This window comes from Brassica rapa, chromosome A03 (genome assembly GCF_000309985.2).
Source record: "Brassica rapa cultivar Chiifu-401-42 chromosome A03, CAAS_Brap_v3.01, whole genome shotgun sequence".
Taxonomy (NCBI): Eukaryota; Viridiplantae; Streptophyta; class Magnoliopsida; order Brassicales; family Brassicaceae; genus Brassica; species Brassica rapa.
This window is the reverse complement of record NC_024797.2, coordinates 11,978,877-12,001,719: the sequence shown is the minus strand read 5'-3', so window position 1 is coordinate 12,001,719 and position 22,843 is coordinate 11,978,877. Positions and strand designations below refer to the sequence as shown.

The 22,843-nt window shown below is 35.2% G+C and overlaps 5 protein-coding genes, 1 non-coding gene and 1 pseudogene across 11 annotated transcripts; 5 read left to right on the top strand and 2 right to left on the bottom strand.

The window, feature by feature from the left end:
* The first annotated feature begins 5,183 nt into the window (after window positions 1-5,183).
* LOC103858237 (boron transporter 1) lies at window positions 5,184-8,905 on the top strand. 2 transcript variants are annotated; one of them, XM_009135554.3, is made up of 12 exons: window positions 5,184-5,751; window positions 5,855-5,937; window positions 6,015-6,207; window positions 6,283-6,421; window positions 6,494-6,659; window positions 6,765-6,931; window positions 7,005-7,178; window positions 7,255-7,350; window positions 7,429-7,560; window positions 7,631-7,950; window positions 8,034-8,301; window positions 8,379-8,905. In XM_009135554.3, the coding sequence occupies exons 1-12, from the start codon at window positions 5,648-5,650 to the stop codon at window positions 8,649-8,651; spliced, it is 2,115 nt and encodes a 704-aa protein (XP_009133802.2). In that variant the 5' UTR covers window positions 5,184-5,647; the 3' UTR covers window positions 8,652-8,905. The 2 variants fall into 2 exon arrangements, with proteins under 2 accessions (XP_009133802.2, XP_009133803.2); XM_009135555.3 differs by having other exon boundaries at window positions 5,642-5,751; window positions 8,382-8,651.
* Window positions 8,906-11,238, top strand: LOC103858236 (short-chain dehydrogenase reductase 3a). 2 transcript variants are annotated; one of them, XM_009135553.3, is made up of 2 exons: window positions 8,906-10,200; window positions 10,322-11,238. In XM_009135553.3, exons 1-2 carry the CDS (start codon window positions 10,187-10,189, stop codon window positions 11,100-11,102), a joined length of 795 nt encoding a protein of 264 aa, XP_009133801.1. In that variant the 5' UTR covers window positions 8,906-10,186; the 3' UTR covers window positions 11,103-11,238. The 2 variants fall into 2 exon arrangements, with proteins under 2 accessions (XP_009133801.1, XP_009133800.1); XM_009135552.2 differs by having other exon boundaries at window positions 10,319-11,238.
* A 1,134-nt stretch (window positions 11,239-12,372) lies between these two features.
* On the top strand, window positions 12,373-13,204 carry LOC103860071 (annotated as a pseudogene).
* An 806-nt stretch (window positions 13,205-14,010) lies between these two features.
* LOC103858234 lies at window positions 14,011-15,863 on the top strand. 4 transcript variants are annotated; one of them, XM_009135548.3, is made up of 8 exons: window positions 14,011-14,371; window positions 14,446-14,479; window positions 14,561-14,713; window positions 14,798-14,887; window positions 14,973-15,038; window positions 15,117-15,211; window positions 15,278-15,325; window positions 15,395-15,863. In XM_009135548.3, exons 1-8 carry the CDS (start codon window positions 14,058-14,060, stop codon window positions 15,513-15,515), a joined length of 921 nt encoding a protein of 306 aa, XP_009133796.1. In that variant the 5' UTR covers window positions 14,011-14,057; the 3' UTR covers window positions 15,516-15,863. The 4 variants fall into 4 exon arrangements, with proteins under 4 accessions (XP_009133796.1, XP_033142599.1, XP_033142598.1 ...); XM_033286708.1 differs by having other exon boundaries at window positions 14,973-15,211; XM_033286707.1 differs by having other exon boundaries at window positions 14,561-14,887.
* On the bottom strand, window positions 15,552-16,226 carry LOC103858235 (ubiquitin-40S ribosomal protein S27a-3). Its single transcript, XM_009135549.3, has one exon. The coding sequence runs from the start codon at window positions 16,156-16,158 to the stop codon at window positions 15,685-15,687; it is 474 nt and encodes a 157-aa protein (XP_009133797.1). The 5' UTR covers window positions 16,159-16,226; the 3' UTR covers window positions 15,552-15,684.
* Window positions 16,227-16,413: 187 nt separating this feature from the next.
* TRNAE-UUC lies at window positions 16,414-16,486 on the bottom strand. The gene has a single exon. It is a non-coding gene; the product is annotated as a tRNA-Ala (tRNA).
* Window positions 16,487-17,930: 1,444 nt separating this feature from the next.
* Window positions 17,931-18,810, top strand: LOC103858233 (probable pectinesterase/pectinesterase inhibitor). Its single transcript, XM_009135547.3, has one exon. The coding sequence runs from the start codon at window positions 17,993-17,995 to the stop codon at window positions 18,641-18,643; it is 651 nt and encodes a 216-aa protein (XP_009133795.2). The 5' UTR covers window positions 17,931-17,992; the 3' UTR covers window positions 18,644-18,810.
* Window positions 18,811-22,843: the final 4,033 nt, after the last annotated feature.

Here is a 22,843-nt window from a genome sequence, read left to right as displayed (position 1 = left end):
ATAGTCATATATAAGATAACAAAACTGTGCGTAGAGAGATTCAGACGCATTACCAAACAACCGACATACGTTAAAGAGATGTTGTTTCGAACTAGGCTAATCTTGCTTTGTGTTTTTCTTTTTCTTTTCATACATTTTATATATTTTGTTTGTATGGTTAAATTGGTCAAATATTGTCGCATGGCATCTATCTCGTTATATATAGATATGAGTTGGTGACCTCACTTGTAGTTGTTGGTGTACTTCGTTCAATGTATGATAGAGTCGGATTTGTACTTGAGATCAATCTTACGCCTCTAGTTACGAGTCAAATCAGTTTACACAACAAGTTAAATTATCACTAGTTGAGTTCTATCTATAACTTCGAATCGAATAAATTAGTCTGATGACGGCTAGGAATAAATTCCTTCTTTAGATAAAACTAAAAACAACTAAAAACTAGTATAATGTTTGGGGTTTTGGGCCGGTCCTAACCCCTACGGATTTAGACCCGAAAATCTCAAAGTTCAAAAAACTCAATTTTTTGGGTTTATAAAACTAAGCTCAAGTCTGGTAATTTTTAAGTTTGATTTTAATATGAATGCGTTTATCTAGATTTGATTTTATTATGAATATGTTTAAAAATTATAATATGAAACAATTGGTTTACATTAGAATTGTTTAAAATTTTGATAACATAAAACCAAACATATACTAATTGGCTTTGGTTTATCCCCAAAAAAATTAAAAATTTCAACCATTTTAACCGAATAAACAAAAATAAATATAGATTTAGAATTTATTTATATAATATAGGATATGAAAATCTGAAAAAACTCAACTCAAAGCCAAACTGATATCCAAATCAAACAAAACTAATACCTTAACATCTTAAAAATATTGAAATTAATAGCTTTATGCCGCGCGCAAGACGCCAATTACAACCTAGTAATTATAGTAAAACGGTAGAATAAGTCTTTCGACTGATTAATAACGTTGTAGACACAGTTTAGATCACCGATATTTATTTTTAAATGGTCTGTCCAAGCTCTCATTAATTTGTGAAACACACATCTCCTGGTTGCATGGAGTGGGGATGCTTAATTTGTTATAATAAAAGTTAACTCATGCGTATATAAGTGTTAAGTGATATTAAGTTATAAGTCCAATTACAAAATTACCACCATTATCAAGCTGCTGATTGTACTTCAACTTGTTTCGAACTTTCGAATCCCATACCGACCAAGTCACGCCACGAAATTCCCAATCAACTTGCAATATAAAATTATAAATTCGTACATTGCTGCATTCTTGTGAGCAGTTTTTCATACCAGGATATTATATTAACGATGTGAAACAATAACCAAAAAACATATGATTGATTTCAGTAGGACTTGATTGGCACAAGCATTTACTTACATATACTTTTAAGATGTATATATATATATATACATATACAATTATATGAAATATACGAAATGTATGGTTTCTAATTGTTTTTTTTTTAACTTAAAAAAAATTAAACCCAGATCTATTAAAGACATGTACCTAATTCATGAGTGGAAGATGCAATTTACGGATAAATTATCTCTCGGATATTTAAATGGGTCGAAAAACAATAGTTCATATTCACGTAGAATAACCAGACAAATATGACTTAGTTTTGCATGACTGGTATATCGAACCTAAAATGTAGGGACATCCCAAGCTCTTCTCATATCATTTGACCACATACTCCCAGTCTGGTTTATAATTGTTTAACAATGTCCTTTTGTTATCCTCTTAGCTATTTTGAATAAACAAGGTCTGGACCCAACGAGGAAAGTTCCCGATACAGAGTATCTGCTTGATTAAGGAGAGAAAAGATGTGGACATATTACGTAGACTATAACGTCATTTGAATATGGTAGACCATCAATTAGTAGTTATTCGGTTTCATGATAATTTAAACAAATTATCATGACATAATGTTATTGTTTATACTTTATATATTTAAATTACCCAATACTTTATCGTGATTTTCTTTTATTTGAGTAAATATATAATCTGTATTGCTATAGTATACGTTCCACAAGCACAAAAATATAATTTTCATGTTTTAGGTAAACTTATGGGTTCAAAAGATAAATGTTAAGAGAAGAAACATATTTTTTTATTCGGTTATAAATTATATATACAGAAATTTTATCACTTTTAGCAAAAAAAAAAAAACTATATATACAGGCCCGATTTAAGTGGAAGGGGCAAAAAAGAGTGACAGTCCCATGTTCAGGCCGATGTTCCCGTTTCTTAATAGTTAGGGATCCGCATTTTTTAAATAAATATATAATTTTATGTTAAGTATATATATATTATATTATATATTTGTTTTCATCATAAATTTTATAAAATATATATATATATATATATATGAAAATTTTAAATATTAGATTTAAGGGTCCAAATTTGTTTTTTTTTGCACTAGGCCCGTAAAATTCTTGAGCCGACTCTGTATATATATTTTATTTTCTGTTAATATTTAACATATATGAACCAAATTAAAAAAAAATTAAAATTAAAATAAAAACTTAATTTGTAAATAACATTTATATCAAATTCAATAAACTCTTTATTGAATTTTAAATTATTGTAATTGTCTCATTAGGCTAATACCTTCCTAATTGCCTATTATACCCCTAAGTTAACTTAATTAAAATTTAAAACAAATTAATTTAGTTTATTATATGTGTTAAAATAAATAAATTAAATAGAAAAGGGGAAATTTACAAATTATCTAAACCTATTTTTTAAACAATTTTTTGTGCAAATTCCCAAATAACAATTTTGTTTTATTTTGTGCAAAAAATCGATTTTTCCAAAATGGTAACAAAATTTTTCCAAATATTTTCATAAATGCACTTCCATATTTTCAGAAATGTTCGTACTTATCCATAGAATATGCATTCTACTACTATGTGTAGAATACAATTAACCTGTTTGAAATCGGTTTTTACATGTTTTAGATTTTGAGTAATGTGTAGATTGTCGGTTCTACATAGTTTAGAAAATTAGGCAAAGCGTATATTTTATATTTTATATTCCAAATATTTTTAGATTACTGTTATTTCCGTATATCTTTTATTCTAATCTTAGTGAAAAACGTGGATTTCATTTTCTACTCTGTAGATGTACGTAGAACGAAATCTAAAATTTTTATATAAACATTTCTTTGAACAAAAAAATACTACTCTACATTGGTGTAAGTATTTACAATGCATTTCTTATTTTTCCTAACCTTTTGGTTTGTAAAACAATTTATTTGGTTTATTTTTATAAATAGGAAATGATATTAAAGGCAGAATGGTACAAATTTAAAATTAGCCTAATGAGATAAGAGCAAATTAGCTCAATATACTGAAAAAAGTGAGATACCATTGAATTGGGGAGAAATGGTAGTGATGGGAGGAAAAAAATTGAAGGAAAATAGGGTATGGAGTGCAAATAGGGAAGAAGTTGTGTGTAGGGAGTACAAATACTCATGAGATAATGCGCCTTTTTGGTCTATAAAACAATTTTCCCAAAAATGTTTGCATAATTGTTATATGTGTGTAAGCACATATACATGCTAACGTGCATCAGACAAGTTTATATGTCACCACATATATAAATGTAATATAGTTTTCCCACTCAAACATATTATATTTTGTATTTTATGTACACATGTAATACATCAATTGAAAAGTTTTCAACCTCTACAAATACACTTTTCTATAACTACAAAATACACTTTCACTGGGACCAATCAAATAATCATCCGTACAGTATCAAATATTTCAAAAATACCAGTAAAGCACATTTATCAAAAAATTAATATTAATGGAGAAGATTGGGGCATGCATCTCTCACGTATAATATACAATTTAATATACTTAGTTCATTGGCCTTTACTGATATAATTACTCTTATGGGTCATGTTTAAAGGAGCCAAATTAAGCTATGCGTGCGAAACCGCAGCCAAACATGTGAAAGACAACTTTTAAACGTATCTGAATCCAATTCTAACAAATAACTATATTAATTTAATATAGTGAAGAAGTTATAATTGGCGACAAAGAAAGTGAAAAAGTTAAATCAATTTAAAATCAATTAGGATGGGATAGTTAGGTCAAGTTTAATTGCTTCTGTGTGTTTTTGGTCGAGTTCTTACTATTGCCACATCACTGCTTGATTATAAATATATATGCATAATATCTACAGCATCTACTACTTTATTACACCTAATTAAAAAGTGTAACGCTAAAAATCTTTATATTGCATTAGGTCCTATTTCCCATAAACTATTTATCTTGTAGTATTAGAAAACATATATATTTAACTTTTTGCCAGAATTTTATTCCTAATAATAAATTCAGGTAAAAAAACTATAGAAATCGAGAAAACATAATTCTTTTGTGCATAATTTCACTAAACACATATACTAACTGATTTATTAATTAATAAAACGAAAATCGGAAGATATCGAAAGTAGGATTCTAAGAATGCAAGTTGACCAATTAATTATCAAAACGATAGGCAGATAGGACTAATTAGGAGTAAGCAAGATATTATTGACAAACAAATAACTTCGAAATTTTACAAATCGAGACAGCCAAAACAAATGATTCCAAATAGATGCATGCCAATCTCACTCGCCTTCGTTTCTAACAATTTTAAGAAACTTTGAACATGCGTACCAAAAACAATTGTAAGCAAGTGCAAGTTGTAACGTAACCATTTTAATATACACGAGTTCCTGAAAACCATTCCCGGTTTTCACGTACTTTCCTATTCCATGTATTGCAAAATTGTTTTTTTTTTTTTTTTTTTGTAAAATGCAAAATTGTATTCGTGTCTTAAATTTAACATCCTAGTATATATTAGCACAGTTTTTTTTTTCTTTTTGACAACTGCACAGTATATATAAAAAAATTGAAACTAGCACAATTATATATTTCTATGTTGTTCTCATCAATTTAAATTGTTTGACTATCGAGTGGATCTTTGTAAGCTATAGAAACTCTCAAATAATTTACCAATCATCATCACTAGTTTCCCCTAGCTAGTTAAAGAAGGGTAGTAGTTAGTATATTTGTAGGAATCGTCTCGTCTCTCCTACTAAACCATCGTACTATATTTTTGGTTGGTATATTTTGTTTAGATATAGTAATTATTAATTTTCGAGTTTGCATCTATTTTACTTTGAGTAGCTTATATAAATAGGGACGGACCCCTTGGGCTTCTTCTTCTTCCTTGTGAGTTGCCACCGTCAGACATAACACACACGCAGTATACATTGCAAGCTTCATGTAATTTCAACAACGACTTACCACTTTCTTCTCATCCAAATCAAAAACACACACTTCTTTCTTTTATTGATTTCTCTCGATAACATGTAAACTGGTTCCATGTATCGTTTCCCAGTTTCTTCATTGAGATTCAATCTTCTTCTTCTTCTTCTTCTCACAATCCTGCTTACTCCTGATCTTCGCTAAGCTCGAGTTGAGAGAGATGTTCTTCGAAATGGGTTTGTCGGGTTTGAAGTAGTTTATGAGTTTATTCCCCCTTAAAACGGGTTTGAGCTCAGATCTTTTAACCTCTTCGGAGAGAGAAGAAGAACTCCAAGTGTTTGACGAATTGACTCAACGAAGCTATGGAAGAGACTTTCGTGCCGTTTGAAGGAATCAAGAATGATCTCAAAGGCAGACTCACGTGCTATAAGCAAGACTGGACCGGAGGATTCAAGGCTGGATTCAGGTATTATTATATTACCAATGAATGAATGAATGAACGAATATTCCATTTGATTCTACCCCCAGCTAAATATTGATTTCATCATCATCATCTTCTAATTGCGTAGGATTCTGGCTCCCACCACTTACATATTCTTCGCCTCTGCGATTCCTGTCATCTCCTTCGGTGAACAGCTCGAACGAAACACTGGTAAGTAAAGTAAAGTTTCCACCTTTTCTCAATTTCCACTATCAAAGATTTGAAATTTGGATTTTAAAATCTGGCAGATGGAGTTCTCACGGCTGTTCAGACCTTAGCATCTACCGCCATTTGCGGCATCATTCACTCTATTATCGGAGGTCAGCCACTGCTTATTCTCGGTGTTGCTGAGCCAACTGTAATCATGTATACTTTCATGTTTAACTTTGCAAAGGCCAGACCTGAACTTGGACGTAACCTCTTCTTGGCTTGGTCTGGATGGTATGTTCTTTTTTTTTTTGTAATTTGCTTAAAATAGTAATCAGGTGTTGAGAACAACACTCTTTGAAAGTGTAGGGTTTGTGTTTGGACTGCTTTGATGCTGTTTGTGATGGCTATATGTGGAGCTTGTTCCATCATCAATAGGTTCACTCGTGTAGCTGGGGAGTTGTTTGGACTCCTTATTGCTATGCTCTTCATGCAACAAGCCATCAAAGTAGTAACCTTTTCACCAAACATTTCCACAATCTTGGTTTTCATCTCTAATGCATGATTTGATTCATCCTAGGGGCTAGTGGATGAGTTTCGCATTCCTGACCGGGAAAATCAGAAACTGAAGGAGTTCTTACCTTCCTGGAGGTTTGCTAATGGGATGTTCGCTCTTGTTCTCTCCTTTGGCCTTCTTCTTACTGGACTTAGAAGCAGAAAAGCCAGATCTTGGCGCTACGGATCTGGTAAGTCAAAAACAGAGCATCTTTATCTATCTATCTCTCATGAGCTAAGATTCTTTAGTATTAAGATGAAACATTTACTGACTTCAGTTTGCTTATCTTGAGCAGGCTGGCTGAGAAGCTTAATAGCTGACTATGGTGTACCACTCATGGTGCTAGTGTGGACCGGTGTCTCCTACATTCCAGCAGGAGATGTTCCTAAAGGAATCCCCCGGCGACTTTTTAGCCCAAATCCTTGGTCCCCTGGTGCTTATGGAAATTGGACCGTAGTTAAGGTTTTGTTCTTTTACCTTCATGCCCAACTAAGAGTTAAGACTTATAATTCCTAATGACTTGAACATTTTTCAGGAGATGCTTGATGTTCCAATTGTCCACATAATTGGAGCTTTCGTTCCAGCGTCAATGATTGCTGTGCTTTACTACTTTGATCATAGCGTAGCTTCACAGCTTGCGCAGCAGAAAGAATTCAATTTGAGGAAACCCTCTTCTTACCACTACGACTTGCTTCTTCTCGGGTTTCTGGTAAGGATTTGGAGAAGAAAAGACTTGCATATCTTAATATTTTTCTCTTGGGGCTTACTGGTCATAATCAATGCAGACATTAATGTGTGGTTTACTCGGAATCCCTCCATCAAATGGTGTCATTCCTCAATCTCCAATGCATACCAAGAGCTTAGCCACTCTTAAATATCAGGTAACGATAGCTCACCACAGTCTTATTTCCGCAAGATTTTCCTGAGTTCTGAGATCAACCTTGTGGCTATCTTTGCAGTTGCTCCGTAACAGACTGGTTGCAACAGCACGAAGAAGCATCAAAACGAATGCGAGTTTGGGACAACTCTATAACAATATGCAAGAAGCTTATCACCACATGCAGACACCATTAGTCTACCAGCAGCCTCAAGTAAGAGAGTATCTCCCTTTTTTTTTCTCAATAGAAGACAGAACTAAGAATAGCTTCTTTCCATTTGCAGGGTTTAAAAGAACTGAAAGAATCAACAATTCAAGCAACTACATTAACCGGAAACCTCAATGCTCCGGTTGATGAAACTCTGTTCGATATAGAGAAAGAGATTGATGATTTGTTACCTGTTGAAGTCAAAGAACAGAGGGTAAGCAACTTCCTTCAATCTACAATGGTAGGAGGATGCGTTGCTGCTATGCCTATCCTTAAAATGATTCCAACATCAGTCCTTTGGGGTTATTTTGCCTTCATGGCCATCGAAAGCTTACCTGGAAACCAGTTTTGGGAAAGAATCTTGCTTCTCTTCACAGCACCAAGTCGTCGCTTCAAGTAAACTAAACATCCACTCTCTTTTTTTAATCTCATTCAAGGTCTCTCTCTTTTTGTATCTCATTGGTTTCTATTTTTTGCAGGGTTCTTGAAGATTACCACGCAACATTCGTTGAAACCGTTCCATTCAAGACAATTGCAACGTTCACTATTTTCCAGACGATTTATCTCTTAGTCTGCTTTGGCCTCACATGGATTCCAATAGCAGGAGTTATGTTCCCTTTAATGATCATGTTCTTGATTCCCGTACGACAGTACATACTCCCTAGATTCTTCAAAGGAGCTCATCTTCAAGACTTAGACGCAGCAGAGTATGAAGAAGCTCCAGCTTTACCCTTCAATCTCGCAGCGGTAAGCCAATAACCCCAATAACTCTGTTTTTATGTTACTTTAGCTTCTTCTTCTTTTTTTTAATACTTGATTTTCAGCAGGAAACGGAGATTGGATCGACAACTTCGTATCCAGGAGACTCAGAGATTCTTGATGAGGTTATTACACGGAGCAGAGGAGAGTTTAGACACACGAGTAGTCCTAAGGTCACAAGTTCGAATTCCACTCCAGTCAATAGTAGGAGTTTGTCTCAAGTGTTTAGTCCACGAGTGGGTGAACTCAGGTTGGGTCAAATGAGTCCTCGAGTCGTTGGAAATAGTTCTAAGCCACCGAGTACTGGGAGGAGTCCTTTGAACCAGGGCTCTTATTGAACTGAGATTATATATACACAAGAAGCTAAATAAGGCAAAACTCAATGAGGATGAGTGTTTACTAGTTAACTAATTTGATCTTTAGTTCTTGGGAAAAACAAAAGCCTCTTCAAACTTTCTTTTGTTTATATGTTGTGCGTGTGTGGGTTTATGCCCTTACCTGGTGTTTGATCTTTTGACGCTGGAGAGTTGAAGTCTGTAAAATCGTACTTATTCCGTAATATATGTAACGATGTGAGGCAAATATGAAATAAGTAAAAGATTTTAAAATTTTAACGGTAAGCAAACTTTACATATGGTTGTCATACTCTTGCTAGTTGCTACATATCAGAAAAAAAAACAAAAAACAAAAAACAATCAAGACTTTTGTGCCAGTCACTGGTGTTTTTTCTTGAGGTTTTTTTAACTTTTGACAAGTACTGGAGCTATTAGACTTTTCACGAAGACATTTCCTCTATTGAATAGGCGAATGATCTTAAGAATGTTGATGGAAAGTCTACTAAAACTAAAATAACTAATTGTCCTTTCAAACTAGAAAAAGGTAATGTTAGTATTATACTCACGTGGTGAGTAGGGAAGAGATAACTCATATATCGCTTGAAGAATTTTAAGTTTATTTATGGACACAAATTGATACAATAAAAACAAAACCAAGTGATGTATGTTGTATGTATGTAAAGTTAGCTGTATACGTGTTCGCATTTTTGTGTAATTGGTTATGTATTTCGTGTATAGGTTGTTTAAAATATATCTACATCGATTCAAGTTTATGAAGACATTTCGTTGGATGGTTGGTTTTCAAGTGGGTTCTTATTCTCCGCCAGTGACATTTTTCTTACAAGCAAAATACAATTAGAATTCTGATACTGTATAATAAAGATCAATGTCGATTTTTCCTTTTTTGAGCATCCACGAACGTGTGAATATTCTTTCGGATGTTATAGTTACGGGGAAAGTGTTAGTACTTTTATTTATTTAAATTGAATTACTACCCCTCGGAATTGGTTGCAGGCCAGGCTTGCAGCGTCTGCTATTCACTGAGAAGGATTAAAGTAATGCTAAAAAGACTATGATAGTTTGAGTCTAACCATTTTCGTTTTTAGCTTTATTTCATGTAAATGACCTATTAACTTGTAAGTGGTAACTAATACCAATCGACGATAACACTTTCATTCCTAACAGTGCAAAATAGCTGATCAGATTTTATGTTAACTTTTAATCAGCTAAAATTCCAAATATAACATCTTCCGTCTATAGCTTCATTAGAATTGAAACCTACAAAAATCCGTCAGTTTCCTCTCAAAGTTTTACAGAATATTTAATATTACGAAATGTGTTTATATTGATTAAATAAATGAATGCATTATTTTAATTTTGAAAATTCATATCTTCAGTTAAAATTTGATGCAAATAGTTTCTTTCAAAATATTAATAGAAAGAATAGTCAATAATGCATGCTATGGATTTCAGTTTATAAATACTCACCTTGAAAGGTTTATGTAATGTAGGTGTAGCAAAATTGAAATCCATCAACAATGTCGGGAAGCAGGCAAGTGCTTCATTCATTTCTCAAGTATTTATAAACACATTTATATATTTGTAGCCTTGTAGGGAACCTTTTGCTGACTAATCTTTTTACGTGAATGTACTTGTTAAAATTAAACCAGCAGACTAGATGGCAAGGTAGTAATCATAACAGGTGGAGCCAGTGGGATTGGAGCCGAAGCCGCTAGGCTCTTCACTGAGCACGGAGCTAAGGTGGTCATCGTCGACTTACAGGAAGAGCTTGGTCTAAGCGTTGCCCTTTCCATCGGGAAAGATATGGTTACTTACTACCACTGCGATGTTACAAACGAGATGGAAGTGGAGAACGCCGTTAAGTTCACCGTCGGAAAGTACGGAAAACTAGACGTTCTATTAAGTAACGCCGGCATCATGGACCAGCCGGGGAGCGTCCTCGACATGAATCTCGAACAGTTTGACCGAATAATGTCGGTAAACGTTCGTGGTGCGGCTGCGTTTATAAAACACGCTGCACGAGCCATGGTGGAGAAAGGCACGCGTGGGTCCATCATATGTATGACGAGTTGTGCCGCAGAGATCGGTGGTTCGGGAGCACATGCTTACACAGCATCCAAACATGGGCTTCTTGGGTTGGTTAGGTCGGCTTGCGGGGATTTAGGAAAATATGGGATTAGAGTTAACGGCGTCGCACCGTATGCGGTGGCGACGAGGATGAATAGCTCCGATGAGGAAACGGCGAGGACGGTGGAGGAATATTTTGCAGCCGCAGGGATTCTCAAAGGGGTGGTGCTTAAGGTTGGCCACGTTGCTCAGGCTGCTTTGTTCCTGGCTTCGGATGATTCGGCTTACGTTAGTGGCCATAACCTCGTCGTTGATGGTGGTTATAGTGTCGTTAAGAACGTAGATTTGGACTTTTCTAAACAATAAAACCAGCATTTTCTTGTTATGTCGCTTTTCTTCACCAATCGGGACTTTTGCTTTTGAATAATCTTGGTGTTGAAACAAAAAATAAATAATAATAAATGGTATAGAAAAATAAAATACAAGATCATATTTGGGTTCATCTAGGAGCTCGTGTAGTCCGCATATGGAAGCTATATATCATATGACGCGATCAGGCTACATATATGAATAAAGTAAAAAGGACACATTATACAAAGTTATAACAATAGTTTGCTAACCATAAATTATCAAATTAAATAAGAGGGTGAAAAATTAGACGACTCATCATAATAAATGTACACATGCACAAATTATAATACTATTAACTTACGAAGCTAAAACATGATAATTTGTTAAACGTGCCAATAAACTAAAATCTCATAAACATACATTTTCTATTCTCTAGAAATTTCCAAACGCACGTGTTAAATAATATGATTTTATGATAATTTTGAGCTAGAATTCTATAAATTAGTACTTTACCTTAAAATATTCTCATCAATGACCCTAAATTTAAATAGATTGGTACTACTTTATACTAAAAATAAAGCAACTTATCAAGAAAATCTTTTAAAATATTATTGCATTTGTTCCTAAAAGATCCATATTTTAAAATTTTTACATTTTTAATAAAATATATTAAAATTTAGCTATAAATGCATAGTTTTTTGTAATTATATTTCATATATTTTCAAACCAATAAGATTTAAAAAATACAAGTAATATTCTTGAATTTTACAATTTCTCATTATTAGTTCACAAAAATTGTATTGAAAATATAAAATATTTTTTTTAAAAACAAAAATTTTCTCTAGAATATGGATCTTTTAGGAAGATGAGGAGTAATATATAGCAAGTAGAATATGTGCTAGCAGAGGTGGGAAATCGATCTATATATCAAACTTTAAGAGAAATATTTAATCTATAATATTAAATATATATTAGATTAAATATTCAAAATATGCAGATTCAGTTTAAAAATTAATATATGATTTAAGGAACAAAGATATTGTAATGAAGTTATAAATACAGAGAAATAAGATAGAGATTATCTACCCTTTCGTCATAAAAAAAATCTACCTTTTTAATTACTTTGTGATGGGGTTAATTTAGTATATATATATATTTACCCTTGATGTTGTATCCTTTGAAAACTATCTAACAATGTCAGGAAGCAGGCAAGTGCCTCATCTTTTTCAAACACGCACATTTTGATTAATCCATTGGACAACTCTAATTATTTACTTGATCTCTATATTACAGAAGATTGGATGGCAAAGTCGTGATTATAACAGGCGGAGCCAGCGGGATCGGAGCAGAATCTGCAAGGCTATTCACTGACCACGGAGCTAAAGTGGTTATTGTTGACATACAAGAGGTGTTAGGCCAGAACGTTGCCGTTTCAATAGGTAAAGACAAAGCAAGTTATTACAAATTAATGCGATATCACAAACGAGAGAGATAGAGAATGCTGTTAAGTTCACCGTCGAAAAGCATGGAAAACTCGGCGTTCTGTTCAGCAACGCCGGCGTCTTAGATACGCCGGGAAGCATCCTCGACTTGAATCTCAAACATTTTGACCGTGTAATGGGGGTTAACGTTCGCGGTGCAACTGCGTTTATCAAACATGCAGCACGTGCCATGGTGACTAGTGGCACACGACCACACGTGGTTCCATTGTTTGTACGACTAGCGTTACGGCGGAGATTGGTGGTCAGGGACCTCATGGATACACAGCGTCGAAGCATGCGCTCCTGGGGCTGATTAAGTCAGCTTGTGGTGAGTTGGGGAAACATGGGATTAGAGTAAACGGCGTGGCGCCGTTTGCGGTGGCGACGGCTATGACTAGCCGTGATGAGGAGACGGCGAAGCAGGTGGAGGGATATTGTGAAGCCGTGGGAATTCTGAAAGGTGTTGTGTTGAAACCTAATCACGTGGCGAAGGCTGCTTTGTTTCTAGCTTCTGATGATTCTATTTATATTAGTGGGCATAATCTAGTTTTGGACGGTGGATTTAGCGTCGTTAAGCCTCTTTAAATTAAAAAAAAATATTGTGGTTTTTAAGCTCTTAGCCTATGGTCCCATTGGTAATGGTTGTATCTTTAAAAATTCTGTTGTAGAAAAAAATCTGTAGACTTTTAGTTATGGTTTAGATTTTACTACTGTAAAATTTTATGAAAAGCTTCGAAAAATTGTTGTAAATATTTGGCTCTATAAAGCACTTGTACAGCTGTAGATTATTTCAAGAGTTATGATTTTAATTTTTTTATTAAAATTTAATTGATTTGAATAAATGAGACAGTGGACAGTACTTATAGCCACTACCAATCACATCCTGTGTAAGCTTAATAAAAATGATGGTTCAAATAAAAAATAAACTTTTAATATTTCAAATCTTAAGTAAGAGTATTGTATTGTAATAAAAATAAATATATTTAACTTTGATATACATGCAATTATTATTATCTATTTATTGCTAAACTTTTTATTTCATATAATATTATAGCAAAATTGTAAAAAAAAAATTATCCAGTTGAGATAGTTTGTTTTAAATATTTGATAAAAAAAGATTTTAGTTACTGAACGTCATATTCCATTAAAACATTATATTCTAATTCAAAGTTATAATATTCATCCAGAAAGATGTATGTATAACATTTTTTTATATGGAAACATCAAACATCCATCCATGATCCCATTGTATATCTCGAGGATAATAAACTAAACAATTATTTTTACAAGCTTGTTTGATCAGAGACATTTGAGTTTTTTTTCTTTTTCTTTTTTTTGATCAAACAAGCCATTTGAGTATCTAACATTCAATATTACACGAGTATACCAAACGTTCAAAACTGCTGGTCATCTCACGTCAAAAACCCCAAAAACAACCCACAAAAACAAAAGAGACCAACCAGCTAACAAGTTCCATCGCCAGTAAGTTATGGGGTTGGTCGTTTACTGGTACGATTTCATCTGCTTTGGTATAGTCTTGGCTGCAATCGTTGCGTCGTTGTGGTTCCTATTGCGCAGAGAAAGAGGCTGCGTTGACGTTGAAGATACGACGCACAATAGCTTCCTACAGTCTAGATCAGGATCAGAGAGCCTTGGTTCGGCTCGGTTACGGACGAGCTGCTGGAGAGGGTTACATCCTGGCTGGCTTCTCTTCACTCGGTCCATCTCTTTTCTCTCCATGGCTGCTTTATTGGCTTGGGACGTCTTGGAATGGGACGCAAGCATCTTCGTCTATTACACTGAGTGTGTGCTCTTCTTTATGGATTTGACCTCAATCCTGTTTTTAACTTGTGTCGTGTTGACTGGTGTTGTAACAGATGGACCTTCATGCTTGTAATGATCTACTTTGCGGTATATCCTAGCAGCTTAAGGATCTTTGAATAGTATTGATAAATCTGGCTTTTCTAAATACATTCCTTGGTTTCTCTACAGATGGGTATTGTAGCTTCATTATATGGTTGCTTGGAACATTACAAAGAGCCAACATCAGGAGTTTGTGAAGATGCGGTTGAAAACAAGGTCGGAGATAATGAATTCAGGGAAAGATTAGGGGTTTATGGTTGTTTCATGGAGACAATTTTTCAGGTAAGTGTCATCAACACACACCCAAGACTGATTCACACACGCATTCAGAGACTAATTAATACTGGTGTATGGTTTGTGTGGCAGACAAGTGCAGGAGCTGTGGTGCTTACAGACGTTGTGTTTTGGCTAGTTATAGTTCCTTTCCTATCGAACACCCACCTCGGCTTAAACACGGTGACAAAACCCAACTAAACAACGACTATACTTATCCAATTTATGGACCCAAGTCAACTAACTCACTTGATTTATGCTAAAGCAGCTGATGATTTGCATGCACACAGCGAATGCAGGCTTCCTCATCCTAGACACACTACTAAATAGCCTCGTAAGCAACTTAAAGTACACAAGAAAATACATTTTAAGAAACTGGCCAAAACAGATGAGTTTTGTTCTTTTTTTTCAGACATTCCCTTGGTTTCGAATGGGATATTTTGTGATATGGAGTTGTCTCTACATTGTCTTCCAATGGATCATCCACGCATGTGGTTTATTAACTTGGTAAGCACATACCATCTACAATACTACATTCATCCTTAGCGAGAATCTATTGCATTCTATTCCCAGGTGGCCATATCCATTCCTCGAGCTTGATAGGCCATGGGCTCCACTATGGTATGCAACTACAGACTTAAAAAATTCTGAAACTACTTTAATTTCTCTAACAAAATGAACGATTCTCAGGTACTTAGGCATGGCAGTAGTTCACATCCCCTGCTACGGAGTTTATGCTGCAATCGTAACAGCCAAGAACTCATACTTCCCCTATCTATTCCCAAATGCTTTTTGTTACCCCATGTACTAATCTATGCTACTCTTTATTGTTTTGAACGTATGATTCGCATCAACTTAGCAAAGCATAAACGAATAAACCAAAGCATAATATCCTCAAAAGATGTTTAACAAAAGATCCAAAAAGAAACTTCAAAAGCAATATTCAAAGAAAGAGAGAGAGCTAAACGATAAACGAGAGATCATGCTTCGCCACCTTCCTTCTGGTAAACGTAGGTTAGACCACACTTACCACAGTAGTGACGATCGAAATGGCTAGCCATGAACGTCCCTGCACCACACGTCGCGTTAGGGCACTCCTTCCTCAGACGCTGGACCTTGCCGGAGCCATCCACCTTGTAGAACTGGAGCACGGCGAGCTTCACCTTCTTGTGCTTGTGCTTGATCTTCTTCGGCTTGGTGTACGTCTTCTTCTTCCTCTTCTTGGCGCCACCGCGGAGACGGAGGACGAGGTGGAGAGTGGACTCCTTCTGGATGTTGTAGTCGGCGAGGGTGCGTCCGTCCTCCAGCTGCTTCCCGGCGAAGATCAGTCGCTGCTGGTCCGGAGGGATGCCTTCCTTGTCCTGGATCTTGGCCTTGACATTGTCGATGGTGTCGGAGGACTCGACTTCGAGGGTGATTGTCTTCCCCGTGAGGGTTTTCACGAAGATCTGCATCTTTGCTTCTGTGTAAGCCAACGGCGGAGTGAAAGGAAAAAAAAAATTGAGCTTGTTCTATATGGGGGTGAGGAAGGGGCTAGGGTTTTGAGAATTTGCTTAGCGGAAATTACTTTATTACCCCTTTCTAACTTTTTGCTCAAAGAGAGATGGGCTTATGTTGAAAGATTGGGCAAGAGGTTGGCAAGGGAAATAGATGAGTTTGAGCAGATTAGGTCTGGGCTTGTAATTTAAAAACGAAAAAATTAAAATTTGTGGAGATGCGGGGGATCGAACCCCGTGCCTCTCGCATGCAAAGCGAGCGCTCTACCATTTGAGCTACATCCCCTTTTGGTTTTCAAACAAAGTAACGAGTATAGGAACTATCAGGAAAGATCCAGTTGCAGAAATTCATTTGTCTTTTTTAGAGGCTTCATAAATATTTTTTTCTGCTAACAGTAAAATATAGAAACTTGAAAAAGAAAGAAAAGCAAAATAGAGGCCCAAACAAAAAACTCATATTGGACTCCGAATAGTGAGCTATAAATTGTTTATAGTCAAGTCATGATCGTTGAGCTAAAAAGCCACTAGTCGTTGAGCTAAAAAGCCACCATCATAATCCTATCGAGCATGCCTACATTTTGTTCACATGCACGAAATATAACGACTTCTTCATATATACAACCCACAACTCGCAGAACCCCATTTATCGAATATTTATATTTTAAAAAACACGGGTTATCATTTATTTGTTCGTAATACGAAAACAATGGAATATCAAAAGATAACTAGGAAACATGAGGCTCTCTCTCTTGTGAAAAGCCTCAAAAAAAATTTGAGAGAGAGAGTACTCTTTTCTTGCATGTGGTTCTTTTTCCAACGATTACTCCCGGTAGGCTTTTGACTCTGGCAAGAGGTTGCTCTTTTAGCATCTTCTTGGCCGGCTCCGTGTCTGGCTACTATCCGCTCATCTCCGGTGTCTTGTCTTGGTATCAACGAGTTGAAATTGCAGCTGGAGCTGCAAGAGCGCTTGAGTATTTGCATGAGAAAGTAAACCCTCACATCATTCACCGTGACACTAAATCCAGCAATGTCCTACTCTTTGAGGATGATGTTGCCAAAGTTTCTGACTTTCATCTCTCTAATCAAGCTACTGATATGGCGGCTCGCCTTTATTCAGCTCGTGTTCTTGGAACTTTCGGTTACCACGCTTCTGAGTAAGTTGACATATATAGTCGCTTCTGAAAGAAAATGTAATAGTGTGAGCTCTCAAGTCTCAAAATGCTCTTCCTTTTTTCTTGACAAATTAATATGCGATGACCGGACTGTCCGGGGTTGTGTACAGCTTCGCGCGGGGTTGTCTTACTCGAAATCTTAACTGGTCGAAAACCTGTTAATCATAGATTACCCAGAGGCCAGCAAAGTCTAGTCACATGGGTACTAACTCCGCTCAGTCCTTCACATCTTTTTTCATATATGTCGTGTCGACTCCAAAAAACTTTTACTTATGCATCACGCTACAACTAAACTGAGCGAATTAAGACAAGGTCAAACAATACATTGATGCAAGGTTATGTTATCAAAGAGCATGACCTTGTTTTCCATTTATTTGCAACTTGCAAGGTCACCTATCATAAATCTAAATGATTTTAAAGCATGTCCACAGCTCAAAAACGCCACAATTAACTCGTTATCATCCGGTTCTATCTCGAAATAGTAAAACCCATTAAGAAAAAGACATTTAAATTTAGCAAAACCTTATAAACATCTATATATATGTACCCTTTCTTCTTCTTTTTTCTATCTAATCCTTTCCAATCCACGTCCAAGTAAAAACAGCAAAGAAAAAAAAAAGATGAACACTCCAATAAAACTCACCTTTCTCATTCTCTGCATTGCCCTGACCGCAACCGCATTCTTAGTCCCAGCCAAACGTGCCGACGTTACACCAGAACACGAAAAAACCGTCGCAGGAATCTGCAACGTTGTCGAAGACAAAAATCTTTGTAGCATAACCTTGAAAACCGTCCCAAGCAATGACCCCGCCTTCTTGGTCCGTTACTTAGCCACAGCCGCAGAATCCTCTGTTAAAAAGGGCTTGAACTTCCTCTCCGAAATCAAACCCAAGTACAAAGGAAACTCATTCGCCACAAACTGCATCACTGGTTGTGAGAAACAGCTAAACAACGCCTTGGAAGACTTTGCAGATTTCTGGAAAGCCGCGGGAAAAAACATAACCAGCATGGCTGATAATTACTTCACATGCAAGAAGAAGATGACTTCGATCTTCACGTACCACTCGACTTGTCTCGATGACATTTACGACAAAACGTTGTTGAAAGAGGTTCAAGGAGGGATAGGGCTTGGGAAAAGAATGAGTGGTGAGTCAGTGGATGTGTTCGCTGGAATGGACAAAGTCTTTAACACTTTAAACATTAAGACCAAACTTAACCAGCAAGATACCGATTCGTTGCTCCCACCACCTTTGTCGTTTTACTACACTTGATTTATTTATTAACATACATATTCTTATACATATAAAACAAAGACAAATGTGCATCGATTGGGTTTTTCAGATGTTTTAGGGATCTTTTAAGGGTTCCTTTTTGACGTATATTTGTAAGTAATATGTTATGGGTGATAATCATGTAAGGACCTCGTGGTTGGAAAGGATATGGGAAAAAATGTGATTATTATCTAATAATAATAAACTTCTTTTTTTAATAAACTTAATTAGTAACTTATTTGGTATATTTATTTTATGTATGTATACACACAGAAAAATAAACAACTTAGAAATTTTCTGACTAGCAAAAAAACCTTAGAAACTTTCATCTATTACGATAGTAATGCATGCACATAGTATAATACAACATAACTAGGTAAAGATTTATACCTTGCGCGCGATAAATATGATCTACACTATTTTCGAAACTTTTACTTTGGTTCATACCAAATAATTAGAATTTATACCGTTTAATAATAAATTATATATTGTACTACAATATAAGGTATTTAGTAGTAGATGAAATGATTCATAAATAGATAAAACATACTACATATATTACATCTATAGTTATCAGCAAGCCATATATAAACCACCAAGTTAAATCTCGAAATAAGGATAGCTTCAGTTTATGAACACAGATAAATATAAGTACGGTTATATATAAAAGTGTGAAAACTAATCACTCACCTTTTGTGTCAAATAGAACCATTTCAATTGTTACACCTCCTTGCGCCGAGTACACTGTAGTACAAACAGAAAATAAGCAAACTTACAATGAAATGAAACCTTCAACCTCTTCCATAAGAGGATTGAGGGAAACATCAGAAACATTGTAGTATAGCTTCATTTACATCAATGCAAAATCTTCCCCACAATGGGTAGTCAAGCATCAGTGAAAATATTATATGAAATCATTATACTTTAGTAATACGCCTTATTAAGAAATGAAACCTAAATCAACGTAGTCTCGAGGCATCCCAAACGGAAGAGGGTTCACCCTCGGTAAATTGACGGGAAGTTCAATAACGACCATATCGCATGGGGCATTTTATGACTTCTACTTATCATCCCTGCCCGGAAAATTGAGCGACCAGGTTTATAAAGACTGGTTGGCTTTGGTTCGCTTGACCGTGTGACTAACCGAACAATAGCAGCTTAAAGCTAAGCCTCTTACGAGCAGGGTTGCTGCGCGGGGAGTAGCATCTCAAAGTATTAAATTAATAATTTATTAATGTCTGAAATTCGTCTAGTCTTCGAATAACCACCTACCCGCTAAGCGCATAACATTATTTACAGCTATTATTTATTGAGTTATTAACACTATAGGACACTTTTCAACATTTTATTACACCCTAAAACACTTTGTGCTACTAGGGTACTTTTTGGTGCTAAAAATACTAAATTGTCCTCAACTAAAGCTTTTCCTTGTTGTTGCACGTGAGTCAAGTTAAATTTAGTTTCTCGTTCCTTCTCAAGTCCGATCTCACGTCCGATCTCATCTTTTCTCTATTCTTCTGTTTTAAACAAACAATAAAGCTCTATTTTCTCTTCACATGTCAATCTTTCTTTGTCCCAGACCTTATGTCCTAACCGTGAAAAGAGATGACTATGACGATAGAGAAGATGCTGGCTTCCGACTGTTGGGGTCGAAGTTTCCTCAAAATCCTGTTTCAAAACTCTTTTTCATGGTGGGTCGGTTCACAATCAGCACCCAACACCTTCCCCTCCAATCATAAGTTGCATAATGTCTACCTACAAAACAGCGATTGAAGTTAGATCCTTTAGAAAAACTATTTTTCCTTATTTTGTGAGTTATCCAGCTCATCTCATCTGATAACAAGTGAACCAAAAAAAAAATTGAACTTCCGATGTTTGAGCATTTGTTAAAAATCAAAGTCTTGATTCAGTTGAGCTGTGACTATAAAATGTAATTTTTCACCAAAAAGAAATTTTTATTATAAATCAGATTATTTAGTTCTGATTTTTGTTTTAACTCCAACTAACTGAAGAGTATTGAATCATATACTTTTCTTTGAAGATGAATCCTTACTATGGTTCGTTGGTTCGTTTTTTGCTATGACCTCACTAAACCATAAGTTGCATAATGTCTACCTACAAAACAGCGATTGAAGTTAGATCCTTTAGAAAAACTATTTTTCCTTATTTTGTGAGTTATCCAGCTCATCTCATCTGATAACAAGTGAACCAAAAAAAAAATTGAACTTCCGATGTTTGAGCATTTGTTAAAAATCAAAGTCTTGATTCAGTTGAGCTGTGACTATAAAATGTAATTTTTCACCAAAAAGAAATTTTTATTATAAATCAGATTATTTAGTTCTGATTTTTGTTTTAACTCCAACTAACTGAAGAGTATTGAATCATATACTTTTCTTTGAAGATGAATCCTTACTATGGTTCGTTGGTTCGTTTTTGCTATGACCTCACTTAAAAGATGAATTCTTTTAATGACTGGACATGAGAAGTGTCGTCCATGTGTACGATATGCTGGAATGTCCGCAAGAAGATATGTGTACATGTGGACATTTTAATGACTGGAGATTCACAGATCTATAACCCATTTAAAAGATTCACAATGGCGTGCCTGTTTTTGGTTATTAGAAGATGACCAAATATAGTTAAGTGTTTGTAAGCAATTGTAAATTTGAATGCCAATTGTGACATTTTATGCAACGGTTGTACAATGTTGTTCAAATGTTAAAAATGTATATATGTGTACACCTGTACACTATGAGATTGTGTACACATGGATATACACACTCACTTGCTTTGTCCTAACAAGTCTTCGAGAAATTTGTACACAATCACTTAGGTGTACAATACAAGATAGATGTACACATGTATAGTCTTAATGTAATGTACATAAGGATAGCCGGTGGACGATTGTTAAAAACCCCAGCAAATATGATATTGCAAATGTACAAAGTATTCATTTATACATCTCAAAGCAAAAAAAAAAAAACAGAACAAAAACATGTAAAAAGCACAAGAGATGCAGACTAGTGTCAACGTGGAGAGTTGAAGTGTCCACCAAATGAGTATGCCCAAAATATAAGACCTATAACGTAACCTAGGGGGAGCAGGAGAAGCTAGTTTCCGAGATGAGCATATAAACTATGTAAGTAAAGTTGGATAGCATTGTATCCCCACAATGATAGTGAAGATGCAACTTTAGCTTCTGCAAGGGTATCGTTCATATGACGGCTATGCTCATCTCCAACTGCTTCTTGCAGCTTCAACTCCTTAGCCAGTGTCCACAAACTGCTTCTTCATTTCCTGTTTGAGCTCTGGATCATCACCTCCACAATCTGTTCAAATCAAAAGTTACAGAAAGAAGGAACGTCCTAACCGGAGAATACAAACGCCATAACTATATGATATATATCAGAATATGTTATGCGTCAAGACACATAAAGGGAATGGTAATGTGTTCGAATCTGATCAGAGACAAATATCAAAGAGACACTAATAAAGTGACTAACATGTTCTGCAAATCAGCCTCAATTGGGATAACTAATGACTACTAACTCAGCAGCTTCAGTTCTCCATTAAAAAGACTCATAAAAACTTGAGAAATATAAAGAGTAAGGACATATATGAAGACTCCACAACAACATTATCAAATCATTTTTGTGACTTGAAAGAAAAAAAACAGTAAAAGGAAACAACATAGGCACATTAGCTATACAAAATCAAGTTATATATCAAAATTTAACATGTAACTGATAGATTTGCAAGGCCTGCAAAATAAAATAAAAAAAGACATAAGCTTGTCAGAATTTAACAAAAAAAACCCCAAATATTCACAGCCTAACCTTCGAATTGGTACATAAAGGAGCCATCTTTTGTAAGAAATTGCATAACCTTAGACATTCCCAAAAGAAATTGGGAAAATAAAGAGAGAATGAAGACAATATTTCAGAAATATGAGGATTTTCTGGGTTAGAATTAGTCAAAATCGGAGAAGTATCGTCCGATTTGGAGAATTTTTTATTTTTTTTTCTTTTATAAAGATTTTTTTCTTTACTCCCTTTACCATGGATACGAGAAGATTTCAAAATTAAGAAGATGAGATGAAGTAATTTTTTAGTCGGTTGTTTTAGTTAGAAAGGAATAAAAACTTGGAAGAAAGGGTAAAAGAGATATTGTACTAGAGGCGTTGGTAAAGAAAGTACAAGA